The 23235-nt window shown below is 37.5% G+C and overlaps 1 protein-coding gene across 3 annotated transcripts in view; it reads right to left on the reverse strand.

Annotated features, from left to right (window-relative positions):
• Nucleotides 1-23235, reverse strand: part of LOC135225890 (uncharacterized) — an 81240-nt gene that overhangs the window by 12039 nt on the left and 45966 nt on the right. For 2 of the 3 annotated variants that reach the window (XM_064265468.1, XM_064265469.1), the window contains exons 2-5: nucleotides 7308-7543; nucleotides 5929-6046; nucleotides 3341-3454; nucleotides 1363-1506 (exon numbers count right to left, since the gene is read on the reverse strand). In XM_064265468.1, the coding sequence (XP_064121538.1) occupies nucleotides 1363-1506; nucleotides 3341-3454; nucleotides 5929-6046; nucleotides 7308-7484 (553 nt within the window). In that variant the 5' untranslated portion in view covers nucleotides 7485-7543. Of the gene's footprint in view, nucleotides 1-1362; nucleotides 1507-3340; nucleotides 3455-5928; nucleotides 6047-7307; nucleotides 7544-14055; nucleotides 14295-23235 lie in introns of those variants that run through there. The other variant, XM_064265467.1, reaches the window with a different exon arrangement.

The following is a 23235-nucleotide window of genomic DNA, read 5'->3' on the forward strand; positions in this document are numbered from 1 at the left end:
ATTCCTCAAGAAAAAAGGATAAGCACAAGAACCATTCGGATGCATTTTATGGCCAAACTACAAATGGAAGTGAAGAGGCGCAAAAAACTTAAACTTTTAAGTTTCAGCTCGTGTTCCGCCAATCTTTGGAAATGACTTTGTTCAGAGTCTGATTGAGAGAATGTGTGGAGAGCAGTATAATTATTAATGATGCCTGTTGGACACTCTGGGAGTCTGTTGTATCAGAAGCAGCACTAAAGGCAGCAAGCACTTAAGTTCCTACCTCTTTTCTTGTGAAGAAATGTTGGGAATGTCAACTATATAGCAACAATAAAAAAAAGTGGAATATGATAAGAGGAAAGCATGCTTTGGGCTTGGAGAAAATCATTGAAAAAAAGTATCGAGAACTTATGAAAGGCTGCAAGAAATAATGAGTTCATTATACATACCATATTGACATTATAACAACATTGTCAGAGAAACTGAAATATTACAAACACCAAATTTCATTTTGTACAAACAAGTATCTCCAATCAGAAAACTTGTTTGGGAACATTTTGGAAAACTTTGAATCGAGATCCTGCTTCCCAAAAAATGCCTACGCAATTATACGCACCTGATATCCGCACCAACATCTCTCCCTTTCTCCTAAAAGTGATCATTAACCCCCGAAGAGGAAATCATCAACATCCTCACATCAAGATCATCATCATCATCATCATCATCATCTCATCATCATCATCATCAATCATCATCATCATGATCATCATCATCACCTCATCATCATCATCATCTGTCCCAACAAGTGAGCGATGTTGACGGAGATTTTGGATTTTTTCGTTAACCTCGTCTTGTGACTTAAGTCTTCAGGCTCTGAGACCGCCTCCTCCTGCTGCTGCTGCTGCTGCTGCTGCTGCTGCTGCTGCCCCTGCAAGCGACCTCCTCCTCCTTCAGCAGCCTCCTTTTCCTGGGTGCAGTGCTGTAAACAATTCTAAAAAAAAATGGGGGGAAAGGTAGAGTGATGTGCAGGTGAGCGACAGCAGCTGTGTGCAGAAGGCCTGGGTTGTGCTAGTTGTGAGACCTGCAACACCCACCCACCAGCTGTCTGCCTGCCTGGGATACTCCTAAGCCCTCATCGAATTTTAGCCTGAAATAAAGACTCGACGTGGACAAGCAATAAGGAATGTTTCCACAAGGTTAGGATGTAAAAGGAGGGTTTCAATACTTCTATGAGACAGTTAATCATTCCTATTCCACATGTATAAGACAAATGTGGCAAAATAAATGAATGAGCGAGGAGAACAGCACTGAAGGGGCTGACTGACTGATGACATGGTGTCAAAATTCTCGAGAAAATCTTGACCCTGTCGCGCGTTCACTCACCTACTACGACGCCATAGGTGACGAAGAGCAGCTCCAGGGAGTTGGTGAACGCGGAGCAGATGTAGCCTATTGATGTCACCACGGAGCCGAACATGAGAGATGCCCGACAGCCGAAACGTTGGATGAAAGCTGAGCTCACGGGACCTGCGAAGTAGTAGTATGTTATTTGAGGACTTTAACCTTTTGAAGCGACTTAAAATATATTTGTAGTGGGTAACCCTCATTCTCTTTCCTACACAAAGTGTATGAACAGCTGTGTTCTATGGAGCCTGAACTAACTTTTTAAGTGAAATTTCTTTGTAATACTCAGACATTTTTCATGAACAATAACACAGAATAAAGCATTTTAGGATGGTGCTGACAGCAGGCCTATGGTACGCCTGTCTTTCCTTGCAGTTACTATTTTATTTTTATAAGATAGTTGGTACCGGAGGGTATGGCGTAAATTATGCCATCCACTTTACTTGGAAAAACAAGTGTGAAGACTGGCGTTATGTTGAGGGTGTACTCTTTTTTACTGTGAATTAATTTGTAAATAGCAGCTACCTTTTGTCTAATAATTCATTCAGAGTGTGAATGGCATTTTCACATTTCTAGTGAGCCTTGAGTTAGAGTATTGTGGGTCTTTTGTTGCTTATAGTCCTTACTATAGCTGGTCCACTTAAGGTACATTTTTGGATGAGCCCTATGCTTACGAGACATGTGTTTGGCTTCCGCTGATTGGCTGCTACCGGGAGGTGGGCAGGTCCCAGCCAATCAGCGGCCACCAAACCAACGTCTCGTAGGCTATAGGGCTCACCCAAGAATCTACCTTAAGTGAACCAGCTATAGTAATATGATTGTTGATCTTGAGAAATAGATACTAGAGTGTTATATGTAGACGAAGAATCTCTTCTTATAGTTATATATGCTTTCCCAAAGTGAAAAATAATGTAGTTGCCAACCCTTAACAGACATGCAGCGTTTGGAGTCAAGGTTAAACTCCTTGCTTCGCTGAGCACTGATAACGCTGCACTTAATGATGTCAGCGTTATATTTGGTAACACTTAATCTTATCGTCAACTTCAGTATATATATTATTTTTTTGTATTCGAAAGCTATCATTACATCTTGTCCTAGATTTCTCTGTTCATGATTGTCATTTTATATCTAATTTTTGCAAAATACCCTATCAAACACTAGTAATAGAAATAGATAATTAACGGTTCATAAAATGAAACCAATAACACACACACACACACACACACACACACACACACATATATATATATATATATATATATATATATATAATATATATATATATAAAGTGAAGCAACTGAGATGCTTATTATCAAGACATGGTAATAAGAGGACAGTACTTAGCTTTCTCTTTTCCTTCATGTCTGTAACTTGATCGTATTAAACCATCACGTTTTTACCTTTTTCGTGATTTAAAGTCAAACACACACTATATATATATATATATATATATATAATATATATAGATATATATATATATATATATATAATGAATGGTATAAACGTTCTGTTACAACAGAATTCCAGCTAATAAAAGGAGCCCATGGAAACGCCAAAAAATAGAAAGTAAGTACTACTATATTTCAGAGACTGCTATTCATTAATCTACCAGAAGAGAGAGACAGCAGTCTCTGGAATATAGTAGTATACTTACTTTCTATATTTTGGCGTTTTTATGGGCTCCTTTTATTAAATATATATAATGTGTATATATATATATATATATATATATATATATATATATATATATATATATATACCGTTGTATTTACAGGTATATTTGGTTCTCGGGCATTCCACTCTGGGGTAAGAGTTGTGTATTTCTGGTGATAGATGTTCGGAAGTCACGTCAAGCGTTGGTCCCGCTGCAGAATAACCACTGGTTCCATGCAACGTAAAATCACCATACAGACAAACATACAGGTATATACGTATGTACATATACTGGTCTTCTTACCTCCAAGCATGAAGAAGGCGTTGACCAAGGACCCAAGCCATGCAGTGTAGGAACGGGGTTGTTCGTATTCGTCGAGCATTTTAACGTAGTACAATCCAGTGGCATATAGCAGACCTGCATTCAAAGAAGCCAAAACATTTCCCTGATTACGCAATGTAAGAGCGCTATCTGTAATTTTCATTGATTATATATCATTTTTTTATTCAGTTAAATTTATAATTGTAAAATCAGTTAATTGCATATACGATTCAGTGCATCATAACTAAAAAATATTATATTATTTTTTTTTGTATTCTATTCTATTTGTATTCATAGGGTACAGAATATTCTGATACTAATGAAGATATTTAATTCATAATGAAAGAAAAACCTATGACACAGAATATTCTAATAAGAATGAAGATATTTAATTCATAATGTAAAACTTATGAAAAGGATACATTTATTGTGCATTAACATTGGTCATGATGATGGACTATAGTAGATTCACATCAACCGTGCATCTGATGTCTAGCCCAGTCCCTCACGAGGCTCCTGATTGGCTGTTGATAAGCCAATCACAGGGCTGGAAACTCTCAGTTTCTCTCGAGTGAGTTCACATAGGCAGGATGTGTGTTCACCTCTCCTGAGGGATACTTTTGAAAGACGTATCCCTCAGGAAAGGTGGAACGTACATCCTGCCTATGTGAACTCTCTCGAGAGACTGAGAGTTTCCAGCCCTGTGACTGACTTATCAACAGCCAATCAGGAGCGTCGTAAGGGACTGGCCTAGACATCAGATGCTGGGTTGATGTGAATCTATTATCGTATACTGACCTTTTTGGCCTTCACTGACTCTACAGTTATGTAACTCATACACTACCGAAATAGTTCCATACATGCTTAGAAAGGACAAGAAGTCGAAAGGCCTTGTTTCACTTTCCCTCGTGGCTTTTTGCCTTTATTTATATATTCATCATGTTCCAAATTTTCGTGATTCAGTTATACATGCATACCTTTGCACGTCTCTGTAAATGTATGCGTATACAGCTATATTCATGTGTGTGTACATATGTATAGGTTGATGAGTATTGTACACGAAAATTAGTTCCAGCTTTGTAAGGTATTAACAATATTTCCTTTAACACTTCGGTTTTATTTTCATATTTCAAGACTTGGGCGCTTATTTATTTCATTTATGTATTTTTTTTACTACCTTTTCGAATGTCCTGTTATTCTCCTGAGATGACTTCCACTCATATTCCCAGTAGGGAAGAAGTGCCATCAGTAGACCTCATGCGGTGCACTGTAGGCATTACTTAAGGTTCTTTGCAGCGTGCCTTCGGCCCCCTAGCTGCGACCACTTTCGTTCCTTTAATTGTACCTCCTTTCATATTGTCTTTCTTCGATCTTACTTTCCACCCTCGCCTAACACCTGGTTCATAGCGCAACTGCTTTGAGGTTTTCGTCCTGTTACACCTTTCAAACCTTTTCACTGACAATTTCCATTTCAGCGCTGAATGGCCTCATAGGTCCCAGTGCTTGTCCTTTGGCCCAAATTCTAGATTCAATTCAACTCATATTGATGGAAATTGTCGTCATTCATAATGATCAAAATATCGCAAAAAAAAAACTTTATTTATACATAGCATCACGTTTTATATACTTCGTGATCAAGTTATATATATATATATATATATAATATATATATATAGATATATATATATATATATATATATTTATATGATATATATTGTGTGTGAGAGAGTGGATATGCGTCAAGTATATAATTTATCACTATTTTAATCCATAGTCTATCATACTCTTATACTTGAAGCCACAACTGGGAGTAACTTAGACCAAAGTGAAATTACTGTATATATAATAAGTACACCTACCCTGATCAGGGTCCGAACCCACGGGGCCTTTTATAGTTGGCACGTGAGAGATAATGAACGAGTGCACTTAATCCTTCAAGTCAATTCTCCCATGTACTGGCCACATAAAGGACGTTTATGTGCGATTCCGGGTCAAGACACGCACATAGTTGATGGATAATTCCCTTTGGGTGTAAGTCATGCGTGGTTATTTCGATACTGTCATTTTGGCTAAATATTCAAGCGTGACTGCGTGTTTCTTAAGTGCGTCTATGCGTGCGTGTCTGTAGCATTCCTTTTTGGTGTTATTTATGGTAATTTCACAGTAATCGGCTATTTTTTTTTTTACTCAATATTCCAGTGTGAATATATGTTACTATACCCCGTGCGGGATTAGCGCCGTCAGTGCACATCATACGGTGCACTGTAGGCATTACTCAAGGTTCTTTGCTGCGTCCCTTCCTTAGGTCCTTAGCTGCCACAACCCCCTTTCGTTCAATTTAGTTTACCTCTGTTAATATTCTCTTTCTTCTATCTGAATGACCTCATCATAGTAGGTCCCAGCGCTTGGGCTTTGGCCTAAATGCTATATCTTTTTTTTTTCTTCCTTTTTACATGGTATTGTATACATACATGCAACTGTATCCAGTATATACGAGTATATCCTCTTTGTGTGTGTATGTTTTAATGTCGAATAGGTTGTGCTTGAATAACGAGAAGGAATCAACTTACCTGCTGTAATGGAGAAGATGCAAAACATAGCCACGAAAACGACCCACGCCCATCCCCCGTCAATGTCTGGATGCACCCTGGGTGTCTCTCCGCTTTCCGTAACCTTCACAGCAATATCCTGTTTGAAAAATAAAGATAGATATAAAATTCAACTCGTTTGGGCAGATCACAGTTACAGTAAAAAAAAAAAGATTACGGATACCGGACACTTCTTTATTTTTCTGATTGATTCCATTCTTCCAGGTTTTAAATTGCATCAGTTGGTTTAGTGGTTGGCTTCAAGGTTAACCCTCTTACTGTTTTTTTAAATCTTGTATTAAAAAAAAGTTTCTCGTCTTCATTTGAGTAGACATGTCCGCACAAACGTATTTCATATGTGCGTCAATAACCTATAGGTTGTAACACCAGATTTACCAGCCATAATCAATCAATCAATCAATTTCATCTGTATGGTGTCGGATTGATACATAAATTCATACTTACGCCATGTATCTTTTATATTTATGTGGGTGTCTATATATGTAAATAAATACTATTTTTTGTGCATTTACATGCACAACAAATTTAAGCACGGATGTCTGTGTGCAGACTTTTACACTTTTTGAAAACGTGTGAATATTGATCATAAATGGAAATATATGAATATTGATCATGTAGTCATATGCGTAAATAACTACTAGCTTTCGTATGCATTTACATGCGCAACACATTAATTTATGGATGTATATGCGTAAAATTAACATATTTGGAAAATATGTGAATTTTGATCTCATATGGAAAATGTTGTGGAAGCTGATCGTATGTCTGTATGTATGAATAAATACTAGTTTTTGGGTGTATTTACATACACAAGAAATTAAAGCGCGGGTGTCTTTGTGTAAACGTCTACACATGAAAAATGTGTGAATTTCGATCGTGAGTGTGTGATTGTTGATCACGTGTCTGTATGTGTAAATAAATATGGATTTTGTATGCATGTACACGCACAACAAACTATGGTACGGTGGTCTGTGTGTAAACGTTTACATGTACGAAAAATGGGTGAATATTGATCATGTGTCTATATATTTGCAATGGCGACGAAGCTCGGGAGATGTTTGATTGACATAGCAATAGTAGTAGTAGTATAACGAGAGCGTTGCCTTTGCAGCGGCTCACCATCGAACCCCCTACAAAACTCACCTTCTTGAGTCGATATAACATTAATAGTAGTATTAAGGGATTTTATCTTTGCAACGGCTCATCATCGAACCCCCCTACAAAACTCACCTTCTTCTGAAATGGCGGCGACGCGATTTTGAGTCGATATAACATTATTAGTAGTATTTAGGGATCTCTGCCTTTGCAACGGCTCATCATCGAACACCCTAAAAACTCACCTTCTTCAAGAGAGAAGTCGTAGTCGTGGGCAGGGGCGGTTCCGGCGGCTCGGAAGTGCAAGACTCGGTCTCGCTCTCTCCGCTGACGCTGCTGTTGGAGCCTTCTTTGGCTTCCACGATGGTCCCCAGCGCCAATTCGCACAGGGGGGAGGTCACGTGATCGTCGTCGTAGGTCATGGTGGTGGGCGAGCCGAGGCTCAGCGGGGAACAGCTCGGAGGAACTTTGTAGGACACACCTGCGGAAGGGCAGTGGAGATGGGGAGGATTACTGAGTGTGAAACGGATATATGCGTACACTTATACACATACACAGGCCTGGGTATATTTTTATTTTTAACTTTAATGGGGTCAGTTAGTTCATTAGGTGTACATCAATTATATCTTATACTTATTTACAGTTGAGTGTTTTGATTTAATACATTTTATGATACTTTATATATATATATATATACATCATATAATACATACAATATAATATAATATAATATTATATATATATCATATACATATACATATCTATATATATATATATATATATATATATATATATATGATCATATATATATACACACACACACACACACACATATATATATATATATATATATATATATATATATATATATATATATATATATATTGTGTGTGTGTGTGTGTGTAGTGGTTTTGACGCATTACTGATGAAGATAGATACAATCTAATGAAGTAGCTAATGATGTGGAAGTTTTCTGAATATGGGGCATTAATTTATTTTTCTCCAGATGCATCCTCAGTTAGAGGAAGTTCACGAACTTCATGAATTTCTCCTCATTTCCGGTCTAGGAGAATCACCTGTCTGAAGCCAGTAGAACTCAACTTTGTAAAATATACACAATTTTAACATTTTACTTACATTTTTATTTATTTATCAATTTGTTCATTTATCTGTTTTTATAATAACGGTATTTGTCACTTTTGCATTTTGTTACTTCTTTTTCGAGTGAACATTATAATATTCTTTGGAAGCTTCTAGAATTTGAAGTCAGTGGCCGTGTGAATAAGGTTCATCTTCGAATAATAATAATAATAATAATAATAATAATAATAATAATAATAATAATAATAATAATAATAATAATAATAATTTGGCACATCAACTTTCCTCATCTAAATTTCTTATTGTGGAAAAAGAGGTCAATGGGATATATATATATATATATATATATATATATATATATATATATATATAGTATGTATATAGTATATGTACATATATACATATATATTTATGTATGTATGTATTATGTATAATACACACATACACACACGTAACATGAGTATACATGGATGAAACGGCCATTGGCGACAAGCTTTTTGCTTTTAGTGACTCGCCAGTGTATCGATTCTGTTAAATGGATTAGCGTAAACTTGTTGTTGTTCCTCTCTTCCGAGAGATTTACTTTCAAGGTGAACTGTCATTAGGATGAAGTGTTAATTTGATGTAATAAATCTATTTAATTACTTAGAAATGCTGATGTGCAGTGTGGCCTGTTATCTGCTAGTTGTCTTCCCATTAATTAAAAGATTTGATAAAATCTCTTGTGGTTCATTCCAACTACGTTCCAGTGAATAGGACTGCCAACTCTATCCCCCGCACCCTTCCCTCATGGCTGACTCATTAATAAAAAAAAAAAAAAAGAGGGAAATCTCTTCTGACGCTTTCCATCTACATTCCAGGTAACAGGTCCGCAAACTTCAACAACCGGCCACCCCCCCCAAATACGTCCAAACATTTAGTAATCTTCCATACCACGCAAAGGCGCTGCTATTATTATTATTATTATTATTTCACGGAATCGCCTCGGAATGAAAAATGACGGATTTATTAGTGAATGTGGCCCTATTCAATGTCCCAGAAACCATTTCCTGAAACCTTTCTGTCCCAGAGACCATTTCTTGAAACCTTTCTGTCCCAGAGACCTTTCTGTCCCAGAAACCATTTCCCGAAACCTTTCTGTCCCAGAAACCATTTCATGTAACCTTTTTGTCCCAGAAATAATTTCTTGAAACCTTTCGGTCCCAGAGACCTTTCTGTCCCAGAAACCGTTTCCTGAAACCTTTATGGAACCTTTCTGTCCCAGAAACCATTTCCTGAAACCTTTTTGTCCCAGAAATAATTTCCTGAAACTTTTTTGTACCAGAAATAATTTCTTGAAACCTTTTTGTCCCAGAAACCATTTCCTGAAACCTTTTTGTCCCAGAAATAATTTCCTGAAACTTTATTGTCCCAGAAATAATTTCTTGAAACCGTTTCTTGAAACCTTTCTGTCCCAGAAACCATTTCTTGAAACCATTTTGTCCCAGAAACCGTTTCCTGAAACCTTTTTGTCCCAGAAACCGTTTCCTGAAACCTATCTGTCCCAGAAACCGTTTCTTGAAACCTTTTTGTCCCAGAAACCGTTTCCTGAAATCCTTCTGTCCCAGAAACCGTTTTCTGAAACCTTTCTATCCCAGAAACAATTTACTGAAATCCTTCTGTCCCAGAAACCATTTGAAACTATTTCCTGAAACCTTTCTGTCCCAGAAACCGATTCCTGAAACCTTTCTATCCCAGAAACAATTTCTTGTTACCCTTCTGTCCCAAAAACCATTTCCTGAAACCTTTCTATCCCAGAAACAATTTCCTGAAACCCTTCTGTCCCAAAAACCATTTCCTGAAACCTTTCTGTCCCAGAAACCATTTCCTGAAACCTTTTTGACCCAGAAATAATTTCCTGAAACCTTTTTGTCCCAGAAATAATTTCTTGAAACCTTTCTGTCCCAGAAACCGTTTCCTGAAACCTTTCTGTCCCAGAAACCGTTTCCTGAAACCTTTTTGTCCCAGAAATAATTTCTTGAAACCTCTCTGCCCCAGAAACCGTTTCCTGAAAATTTTTTGTCCCAGAAATAATTTCTTGAAACCTCTCTGCCCCAGAAACCGTTTCCTGAAAATTTTTTGTCCCAGAAATAATTTCTTGAAACCTCTCTGCCCCAGAAACCGTTTCCTGAAACCTTTCTGTCCCAGAAACCATTTCCTGAAACCTTTCTGTCCCAGAAACCATTTCCTGAAACCTTTCTGTCCCAGAAACAATTTCCTGAAAGCTATATGTCGCAGAAACCATTCCTGAAACCTTCCTGTCCCCGAAATCATTTCCTGAAACCTATATGTCGCAGAAACCATTCCTGAAACCTTCCTGTCCCCGAAATCATTTCATAAAACCCTACTGTCCCTGAAACTTTACTGTCCCAATAACCATTTCCTGAAACTCTTCTGTCCCTGAAACCCTTATGTCCCAGAAACCTTTCTGTAGCAGAAAACATTCCCTGAAACCTTTCTGCCCCAGAAACTATTTCCTGTCATGTTTTCTCGCGATGTTCGAGATCGGGTTTTCATATGTTTACAAACGGAAGCAGTGAAAAGTGCTGGAATGGACAATTTTGTTTTTCGCGTTTCGCATTAGCTGCAAATTAAACACACGATGAAGACTGCATGACCTCTGCATCATTGCAAGCTTCCACGCGAGGGAGGAATGGCAAGTGTGTTCGTGCGAATGCGTCGTTGGGGGGTCCCGGTAAGGAGAGAGAGAGAGAGAGAGAGAGAGAGAGAGAGAGAGAGAGAGAGAGAGAGAGAGAGAGAGGTGGAAATTATCAGCACGCTAACAACGGCATATTATGAAATGGTTATCGAGAAATGCGTATATTTTTACCAGGAAGTGACTGAGTTGATTCGCAACGTGAAAAACAGCATTGGCTAGCTATTAAATACGAGGAAATTAATTTTATTCAATTTAACAGCTTTATTGTCTCTTCAATAGCTTATTATCATGGAGTTCTCTACATTACTTTATTCCATTCTGTGTCAGGGACCTCTGTATAGAATGGAATCAAATTATCCTAGATTTTACGTAATGTACGCACTATACTCTGTTTTTTTCCATCTGTCCATCCACCTGTGGTGTTTTCGCATGGTAACACAGCGTCCCGGGCTTTTAATAGTTACGCTATGTGTAAGTTTTAGGTAAATAAAAGGATATCTGGGTACATTTGCAACTGAAAAGTGTTTCAATAATTTACTGTATGCGAATTACACCGTTAATGTTCGAAATAGGATATTATTATTGTTGTTGAATGTAAGCTGAATGCAACTATCTAAAGCCCGGAACGCAGTGTTACCATACGCAAACACCACAGGCGGATGGACAGATGGAAAAAAACCGAGTATAGTTAGTGTGACATTCGAGTAATTGATTATTGTTAGCATCATAATTCGGGTCTTGTTTTTCACTTCACGATAAACAATAACTGTAAAAAGCATTATTTTTACTTTATCTTTCATGGCAGCCTGCAGTTGAAATAAACAGATTTATGAAAGGTAGAATAATATCAAAGGAATATAAAGTAGGAAAGGTTAGACGTTGTGAAAATAATTCCTTGGCACATCCACGTCACGGATGGTCTACGATTTAACGCACCTTTGTATATATATATAATATTATATATTATAGATATATATATATCTATATATATATATAGATTATATATATATATATATATATATTATATATATATACATATTTTTACAATTGCTCCACTGTGGCTTTCATCGCCAGTAACAGTAGAATTATTATTCATCGTAACACAAGTATATACTATCTGTACAATCTTTCATCAAACAATATCGAAACTATCCTTCAGTTCATCTGGAGGGAGTGGAAGTACACGAACTGAGAGGTATAGTTGATAGAGTGCCGTGAAATGGCGTCGCAAGACATTCAGTTCCCCTGATTAATGACTGTGGAATACTGCTGGTCGTAAAGTGTGCATGTTAAGCGCTTTAGAGTCGCTGATTAATACTGATCGTCTGTCTCTGCTGTTTATTCGGTAGTGGCTATAACGATTCACAGGCTTTAAAACTAATGTCTGGTAGTGGTGACGTTAGAACATTACACGTTTCTTTTCGGATTTAACCACATAAACTCGAACCACCCGGTTATATTCTTACTTATGATTCATATGCTGCCATGGAATCTTTTTCAGTGTCACGCGCATATTCACACACCTATATTATATATATGGTATATTTTGTACTTTCTTTTATATTGATAGCTGAATGGATAACAACACTATATATTTATATATATATATATATATATATATATATATATATGTATGTATGTGTATTATATATATATATATATATGTATGTATATATATACATACATATATATATATATATATATATATATATATATGTGTGTGTGTGTGTGTGTGTGTGTGTGTGTGTGTGGTATATTCTGTACTTTCTTTTATATTGATAGCTGGATGGATAACATAACTGTCGCCATCGTGCAAAGATGTCTTTTTGTATTAAGTTTGGCGCGTGTCATTCCCAGTGGACGGTGAATGTATTAATATATTGTGTTTATGTATTTACACACAAATACGTACATACATTGTATTTACATATACATATATATATATATATATATATATATATATATATATATAGACATACATACAAATATATATAATGTATATATATATGCATGTATATACTGTGTATTTGTGTATGAGTCCTTGCTGGCGTGCGGAAAATAAAAGTAATAATAGACGATGCAAGAAAAATGAAGTTGGAAACATCACATGAAGCAGTAATTTAAAAGGCAGAAGGTAATAAACAACAAGTGCAATACGTGAAAACAAGAGCACATATCTCTTTAGTGATTTCAATATTTACAAAACAGCGGAGGAAAGGGACAACTCCATCCCATTAAGAGCGCTGTGGCCACGACAGTAACTCGAGAAGACACCGCAAGCACTCGTTGCGATACAGTTTTTTGAAAGATGGCCAAAGTATAAATCTCCGACGACAATAAGACTTCGTCTTTTCCGTTGCTTGTTTGTATGGGAGACCTCACCTGTGAAGAAGTGTATTTCTGCCGTTGCCTTCTGTTATTTTCTTCGAATGAACACCATAATATTCTTTAGTTTAAATACAGTATAAATCTTCGGCGACAATAAGACTTCTCTTTTCCATTGCTTGTTTTTATGGGAGACCTCACCTGTGAAGAAGTGTATCCCCCTTCCCCCCCCTCCTGCGAAGAAGTGTATTTCCCTTCGTTGCCTTCTGTTATTTCCTTCGAATGAACACCATAATATTCTTTGGAAGCTTGAATTTCAAGTCAGTGGCCCCTGCTGTGAACTTCTTCCATATTCATAGGAGTCATCTTCTGAATAATGAAAATAATAATAATAAACGATCGAAAGCTCTGGATGGCGTAGAAGTTCGGTCACGAAACTATGCAATAATCACAGTTAAAACGATATAGCAGAATCGCGTCACAGTCACTCAAAGTCAAACTCGACACACGAAGTCTTGTCCAGCCTAAAAATGCGAAACGAAAACGCGTTTAAAAGTAGTACCCATACGAAACGTTTTATCTAAGTGTTTCCCGTCCCCGGAAATCACTGAACACTGCATACGAATCTCTTAAAAACTTGCGTAGTCACTATACTCTAAGAGAGAGAGAGAGAGAGAGAGAGAGAGAGAGAGAGATTTATGTCTAGATAGGAGGAAATATAAAATTGATTATTTTAAACCTACTGCACATCTCCATTATCCCAGGAGAGAGAGAGAGAGAGAGAGAGAGAGAGAGAGAGAGAGATTGCCACTTGGTAGGGGTAGGGGTGGGGTGGGGCCCGAAACCAGGCAGAGCTCAGAGACACTCACCGATGTGTTCACTCATGCCGCCGTCTGCGATGCAACTGAACTGAGTGTGCTCTGTGCAGCAACTGCAAAAGACAGTCAGCAGCAACAGCAGCAAGAGGCCACGGCCCACGGAACCCTCCTGGAGTGGACTGAGTGTCTGAGTGGTGAGGGTCATCAGCCGTCGCCCTGGCGGCCTGGAATCGTGGAATGTTGTGACTTGGAAGAGAGAGAGAAGTTTTCAGGTGTTGGGTTCGGGGGTAGCTGTAGTTGTACTAGTAGTGTTTTCTGCACTGCGGTACGGGACGGAAGGAATGAACCCTGGGAACACTGTCGTTAGTCCCTCTCCTCCACCCCCAACCCCCTTTTCCCTTGTCCTACTCCAAGAGAATTCCCCCACCTTTTACTTCATTCACCCTCCCCGCCCCCTCCCCCTCTACACCTACCTCTTACACGTGCGCCGCCCCTTTCGAGTATCATTATTTTACACATGTGTGAATTCAGGTGAATCATTTATGAGCCAATGCGTTTTCAGAATCATGGAGGAAACTGTACTGTGTCATTGTAAAGCTGGGGTAACCACACACACGACACACACACAGACACACATATATATATATATTATATATATAATTATATATATATCTATATATAATATATATTATATATATATATATTAATATATATATATATATATACTATTATATATCAGCTATCATACCCTTTAGAAATAAACATTGGTGGACTATCTGATCTGCCTTGGTCAGTGCTCTGCTGAGCTCAGTGTGCGATCTCTTTCTCCATTCAGCAACGCTGAGTAACATCAGTGACCGAAGGGGTGACCAGCAAGACGGTCTGCACATGATACCTTTTAACGTCGATTAGTCAGGGCATTGGGTTCCAACCTCATCCTATAAATTCTTGCTAATTCCCATACAGGGAAATTATATATATACCTATCTATATATATATATATATATATATATATAACGCTTAGAAAAAATCACAGTAGATGCACGCGACTTAATTATATAAGCGAATACCCCAGGAAAAATGACAGGCAGGTCAGTACCAAGCGCTTCCTCCGGTTTATTCAGACATCGTTGGTACTGACCTTCTGTGCATGTGTGTGTGTGTGTGTGTGTAGCAGGAACAGCCAGTCATTCTCCTGAAGGACTAAGTCACACCAACAGATGTTATATACTCCGTTCTCAGGGTCGCCTTCGTGTGGGTGTGAACGATTGGATAACTTTTAATTGCCTCTGGGAGAACACAATAATGAAAACAGCCAGCTCTCTTGGGACACATCTGGCTCTTGGTGGGAAATATTATACCAAGGGAGAGAGAGAGAGAGAATATGCTGTTCAACGTCATTGTTAACCTCTGCAGTTATATTCCTGGCTGCAGCGGCAACATGTTTGATAATGATGATAATAATAATATTAATCATAATAATAATATTAGGGGTTAATGAGAGAGAGAGAGAGAGAGAGAGAGAATATGCTGTTCAACGTTAGTGTTAACCTCTGCAGCGGCAACATGTTTGATAATAATAATAATAATAATAATTATAATAAAAAATAATAATAATATTAGGGGTTAATGTGAGAGAGAGAGAAAGAGAGAGAATATGCTGTTCAACATCATTGTTAACCTCTGCAGTTATATTCCTGGCTGCAGCGGCAACATGTTTGATAATAATGATAATAATAATAAAAATAATAATAATAATATTAGGGGTTAATGAGAGAGAGAGAGAGAGAGAGAGAGAGAGAGAGAGAGAGAGAGAGAGAATATGCTGTTAAACGTTATTGTTAACATCTGCAGTTCTATACCTTACTGCAGCGGCAATATGTTTAATAATAATAATAATAATAATAATAATAATAATAATAATAATAATAATGATGATAATACTAATAGGGGTTAATATATAGCATGTACGGGGCACAACACGCTCATGAGCAGTTCCGCCTTATTGAGCGTCAACCTGAGCTTTACGACTTAGAACTTGGAAAGATTTGATTTCCAAGGACAATGATTCTGTGGGTCCTCACAGAGGTTATATATATATATATATATATAGATATATATTATATATATATATATCTATATGCATACTTACATACATATATGTATATAACTGAATCACGAAAATATGGAACGTGATGGATGTATAAAAAAAGACAAAATCCACGGAGGAAAGAGAAACGATGGAGTTCCGCTGCAAGGTCTTTCGACTCCTTGTCCTTTACTTAGCAGAGTAAAGGACAAGAAGTCGAAAGGCCTTGCGGAACTCCTCTCTCTCTCCTTATTATTATTATTATTATTATTATTATTATTATTATTATTATTATTATTATTATTATTCGTAAGAAGTAACAGAAAGTAATGGGATATACAGAAAGGGGGAGATCAGTTATGAGAAAAAAGCAGGTAAATTAACAAATTAATAAATAAATTAATGATGCGAGTAAAATATTAAAATACACGTTGACTTTTATTATGGTAATAATGCATTGCATCTTCCCTATAACGCCTGAAGTTCCTTGGTGCTGTAATGATAAATAAGCTTTGATTAATTTCACATATTCCAAAATGTCGCCTTCGAAAGACATTTTACTTTCATTGAAAAGATTATATATTTGAGTCGCGTATGTTGATTTTAAAAATACACGTTAAAGATTGAGTGTACTCTTTCAGTTATACCTTGTTTTGTGTCGTAGAACACCGCCATGTTCACATCTGAATTAATGCATTCGCCATTTGTAACACACGAAACCGTACCCTCATAAGGAGGCTTCTTGAATTCCAAGTCATTGGCCCCTTTGGTGGTGGGCTTGTTCCATATGATTAGGGTTCATCTTCTGAATATAATAATAATTACTGATTTCGCGCTGGTCTAATCCGTTCCAAAGTAATCTCAACTGACCGAGAGAGAGAGAGAGAGAGAGAGAGAGAGAGAGAGAGAGAGAGAGAGAGAGAGAGAGAGAGAGCAGTTTCCAGTCGCAAGAATGCATCGCATCTCGAGAGCGCTGTCTAGGTTGGGCTGCTCTTTGGTCTGAGACCTTAATATTCTCGTCGAATTGTATCCTGGAATCCTCATCATCGGCTTCCAGTGTTTGAACTTCGCCCACTCCAGACTCCCAGGAGTCTAGGAATGGCATCTTGGGGTCCTTTCACGGCCGGTTGCTACGTGATTTTGGTTCTAATGGCCCCCCCACAAGACGTCCGTCAGGTTCTTTTGTTTAAATTAAAAATTAAAATACTAATGGTACTAAGAGTCTTGAAATGGGGAGACAAATCCACAGTCATGTATAGGTAAATGTATATTTGACAGTAAATCTATATAGATAGCTTTCGGGAATCTGCTCGATTCCCTCTTTCAAAAAGGGGAATCGGAACAGATTCCCGAAAATTCTCTATATACATTTACCTTCAAATATATATTTACCCATACACGACTGTGGATTCGTTTCTCCATTGAGAATGTCGGGTAAACTTGCCGAGTCTTGCCATAAATATTTCCATTTTCAACCATTGGTTTTATTACCAGTTCGTTGTGGCTGTTTAGTTCGAACTGTCACAATCAGCTGATCACCTCAAGGCTCTCGATTATTTACCCAAGAGACCAGGGCTCCAATGTCAAGGGTTATTTGGCCAGGAGTGAAGGTCAAGTGTGATATCGAGGGTGTTGTGACGTAGGTTTCCTTCCCTCTCTTCCCAGAACAGACATGTGGCTGAAGGCCAACGTGGAGAAATTATATTTCAGACGTTCTAGACCTCGGTTTCAGCTTTCATGCAAGATCCCTCTACGGTAGTCGCTCGGTGTGTTTGCATCCGTTTATCTTCATTTGCATACGTGGCTCTCTTTGTCTGTCTGTTTGTCTCTGTCTGTCTGTCTGTCTGTCTGTCTGTCTCTGCCTGTCTGTCTGTCTGTCTGTCTGTCTGTCTGTCGTCTGTCTGTCTGTCTCTCTCCTTGTTAACTCATTTTTATGTGTTCTTTGATCGGTTTGGACTTGAAATTCGTACCAATAATAATAATAATAATAATAATAATAATAATAATAATAATAATAATAATAATAGTATAGGTTTGATTGAAAATAATGGCTGAAATAGCCATTATTTTTCAATCAAACCTATATTATTATTATTATTATTATTATTATTATTATTATTATTATTATTATTATTATTATTATTATTATTATTATTATTATAGGTTTTATTGAAAATAATGGTTATTTCAGCCGCGTTTATTTTGATTAGCAGTTTCTCTATTCTTCTAACCGTGGCTGAAATAGCCATTACTTTTAATAAAACCAGTATTATTATTATTATTTTTATTATTATATTGTATAGAAGTTTCTCTAATATGAAGAATAGAGAAACTTCTATACAAAATAAACGCTGCTGAAATAGACATTATTTTCAATAAAACCTGTATTAATGAAGGTCTCCTAGCAAATAATAGTAATAATGATATTATTAATAACATTCACTTTCATGTATATAAATCCGTACGTTGGGCTTAAAATTTCAAACATTCTTTTACTCTATTTTTCCTTGCAAAACCAAATGAATCCACACCCCCCACCCACCGCCTTCACTTTGAATAAACACATCTTAAGGAGGAAATACCAACACACTTTATTTATTATTATTTTTTTATTTCCTTGCGGTTAAGAATATAAGGTCTTCCAATGAAGGACGATAGTCTGGCGAGATCTCGAGTGTGGGTCTGAATTTCAGGAGGAAATTCCTGAATTAACTCGGATTCTCTCTTTCTCTCTCCTTGGGCTATTTGCGATCTCAAGGGTCAGACTGTGGTTACGGCGTCGTAATGGATGCGGGAACTTATTATGACTGTCTCCTCTTTCCCCCACGGTTGCTATCATTACTATTACCAGTAATACCAGTATTAGTGTCGTAGATGAGAACTGAGGGAGACCAATGCATGCATCGCTTGGCAGTTTTATATACTCTCGACAAGAAGCGTCTAGCGTTTGTATCTTGATTGAAAACGAAATATCCAAAAGTCTCCCCAGTCGTCCCTTTGGAAACGTTTCAAGATGCTCCAAGGCTTGTCTTCTGCTGCGTCTGTCATGTTATCCATCTCATAAAAAAAAGAAGAAGAAAAATTTATGCAGCGTGAGATTGCAACCAAGCTAACGGCCTGGCCTGATGATCGTAGTCCTGCCCAGCGTCAAAGCATATCATATACTTTGACTCTGGTCCTGCCCAGGACTTTGGGATGCTCTGTCGGCTTTTTGGTGTGGGTAACTCGTGGTCTTCTTGTATTCACTTTCAATGTTGCCCCCCCCCCCCCCACCTTTTTTGTTGTTGTTTTCGTAGTTCATTTTGACGAATGAATGCTAATTCGTGCCTGATCGTTTTCCAAACACGCACTCGTAACTCCTTCGATGTTGTCGTGAAATAGGTCAAGTTGAATTTTATCAAGCCATTCCTAATGCGGCCGCTGATTGCAGTTTACGTACAACCTTAACACCGTAACCTAGATTTACAGCTGGCCAACGGTGAATTTCCTTATACAGGGTGTCCATAAAGTCCCAGTACCAATCTGAGCAATAGATACTTGTAACGGTCCTGGGACTTTATGGACACCCTGTACATTCGCGACCTGACCTGACCTGACCTGACCTTTCGATGTGTCCATAAAGTCCCAGTACCATTCTGAGCAATAGATACTTATAACGGTCCTGGGACTTTATGGACACCCTGTACATTCGCGACCTGACCTGACCTTTCAATGTGTCCATAAAGTCCCAGTACCATTCTGAGCAATAGATACTTGTAACGGTCCTGGGACTTTATGGACACCCTGTACATTCGCGACCTGACGTGACCTGACCTGACCTTTCAATGTGTCCATAAAGTCCCAGTACCATTCTGAGCAATAGATACTTGATACGGTCCTGGGACTTTATGGACACCCTGTACATTCGCGACCTGACGTGACCTGACCTGACCTTTCAATGTGTCCATAAAGTCCCAGTACCATTCTGAGTAATAGATACTTGTAACGGTCCAGGGACTTTATGGACACCCTGTACATTCGCGACCTGATGTGACCTGACCTGACCTTTCAATGTGTCCATAAAGTCCCGGTACAATTCTGAGCAATAGATACTTGCAACGGTCCTGGGACTTTATGGACACCCTGTACATTCGCGACCTGCCCTGACCTGACCTTTCAATGTGTCCATAAGGTCCCAGTACCATTCTGAGCAATAGATACTTGTAACGGTCCTGAGACTTTATGGACACCCTGTACATTAGCGACCTGACGTGACCTGACCTGACCTTCCAATGTGCCTTGCTCTTACGTGTTCTTTTCAATGTTGTCTTCTGAAGGGTTTCGTGAAACTTCGGTTTCTTTGCGTGTGTGCTTTTCTTAGCTCCATTTAGACCATTTCTCGATATGCAAACAGTTTCCGAAAGTCTGCTTTTGCATATACATACTTTTGCAATTCCTCACAAAAAACAAGCGTGCACACATACGTAAATGAACCGTTCCTCCTTGCAGCTAACTTGACTCGCTGAATAATGCAACAGGAGAAGGGAAGGTCTCTGACCTTTGTCCTAAAGAAGGAAGATTGTGACAACGGCACGTAAGAGCAGGGCACATTGAAAGGTCAGGTTAGGTCACGTCAGGACGCTAATATACAGGGCGTCCATAAAATCCCAGTACCATTACAAGTATTTATTGCTCAGAATGGTACTGGGACTTTATGGACGCCCTGTATAAGAAAATTTAAGTTAGCATATTGAAACTGGAAAACTTTCCAGCAGGACAAAATGACTTCGCTGCGGCGGACTGTAAGCATTACTTGAGGTTCTTTGCAGCGTCCCTTCCAATGGGACCATTTTACTATACTTAGATCCAATACATACTCGAGGCCTGAGAATTTGTAGTGGAGCGTTTAGATCATCCCCAAATCTCTCGGTTTTATGTGAAATTGGAGAACCCCCTTTGTCGTTGCATCGGGATTTTGTAACAATGCGGAGTGCATTGAATATTCTGTCTACAAGTTCTCCTACAAAAAAGCTCTTTTTTTCAGAGTGATATATAAATAATCATGTGCCATCATTCCCCATTAGAGCAAATAGGCTGTTGCAGTCAACAAATATCAAAATGAACATCATTCAACCATCTCTTTTCCCCCCACCTTGGATCATGAAAAAAAACAAGAATATGCTCTCATCTTTTTCATTTATCAAAGAAATTTAGCTATACCCCGAGTCACCATCAACAAATTGCCATAGAGCATATTCAAAGGAAAGGTCCTCACTACGCCATATACACTGATGGCTCTAAATCTTCAGTGGGTGTAGGAAGCGCTGCAGTGTCTTTGAAGAAAATGAGCCAGTTATCATTGCCAAAAGAGTCTTCAGTATTCACCTCCGAGCTATATGCCATTTTACTAGCCATCAATATTGTTAAAGCACATGAAGAAAGACTAAATTTAAAATTTATCATCTACTCGGATTCACGAAGTGCCATAGAAGCCCTCAAAAGCTATTCACATAAGAACCTGTTGGTATTAAAGATTAAAGAACTTTTAAACAATTTTTATCTTGAAGGGGTAGATATTGAATTATGTTGGGTCCCAGCTCATGTAGGAGTTGTTGGAAATGAAAGAGCGGATACTGCTGCTAAAACAGCCGTCAACCTGCCTCAACGGAATATTAATCTCCCCGTTAGAGATTACATAACTTTATTAAAAACATTTACAATGGAAAAGGGGCAAAGATTGTGGAGCAACGTATCTCAGAATAATAAATTAAGACAATTAAAGTCAACTGTTTCTCCATGGGAGTCATCTAATCAATACGACAAAAAAACTGAGGTAATATTGACTCGATTAAGAATTGGCCATACGAGATTGACCAATGGATTTTTAATGTGTACACCTCACGGCACTATTCATGTGCAGTGAGTGTGATACTTTTTTATCTATTAAACATATATTTTCTGTTTGTCGGGTTTTTAAGCGAGAAAGAGAGATATGTTTTGGCCGGAAAACGTTTTCTGACATTTTAACTGAATCTAGTAGTTTTTCTGTTTTTTAGAATTTTAACTTTTCTAAGGAATACACGTTTAATTGATAGAATTTAAGTTTTTACCTAAGATTTTTATTTTATTACTAATTTCTTTTTAATTACGTAGATTTAATATATAGTTAATTCTTTTTATCGCTTAGATTTCATATATATATTTATTTATTCATTCATTTTTTCACTTAGATTTAGTACTATATTTGAAGATAAATAGATATATATGTATATATATTATTTATTTTATTTATTTATTTATTTATTTATTTATTTTTTTTTTTATAATTATTTATATCCCGATTTTTTTCGGGCCAGCCCTGTGAGAGTCAAGTTTGACTCATTGGACTGGTAAAACTCCTTTCTTTAATAATAATATACTTACGTTCATATTCCCTTTCAGCGCTGAATGACCTCATCGAAGGTCCCAGCGCTTGGCCTTTGGCATAAATTCTACATTCTATTTTAAATTTACTTCGCTAAATGTAACGTCATTGTTAGTTCTGTGGCACATTTCATCTCTTTGATAGATTTAAACTTGCATTTTGTTTTCGTATACCGCCATGCATTTACATTTGCAAAAGGCTGCTTTTTTAAAATCTTCATTAATTATTATTTTCGTACCAAACTGGGTCGTTGGCTTTTGTCAGATGCGCGTGGAAAACTTGCCTCCCTCTCTCTTCTCTCTCTCTCTCTCTTCTCTCTCTCTCTCTCCCTGTATATTATATATATATATATATATATATATATATATATATATATATATATATATATATACACACATCTTTTTCTTTTCAAGAGTTTGAGAGAATTACGAATATCCTCAGATACGAAAAACTGGATTTGTTTTTGATGTTCTTTACAAAACCAGGTCACGAAGTCCGATCACGCACCGCTTTGTGACAAGAGTCAATGGTTTTATGTATCAACTAACCAACAATAGCTACAGTGCAGTGACCTCGATCTGTAACGTAAACAGAATTAAGTATATTATTATTCAGACGATGATGAAACCTATTCATATGAAACCAAAGAATATGGTGTTCAATAGGAAGTAAGAGGAGGTAAACGGAAGAACATAATACACACTCATATGCACAGATAGATAGATAGACAGATAGATAG

Source organism: Macrobrachium nipponense, chromosome 13 (genome assembly GCF_015104395.2).
Source record: "Macrobrachium nipponense isolate FS-2020 chromosome 13, ASM1510439v2, whole genome shotgun sequence".
NCBI classification, from domain to species: domain Eukaryota; kingdom Metazoa; phylum Arthropoda; class Malacostraca; order Decapoda; family Palaemonidae; genus Macrobrachium; species Macrobrachium nipponense.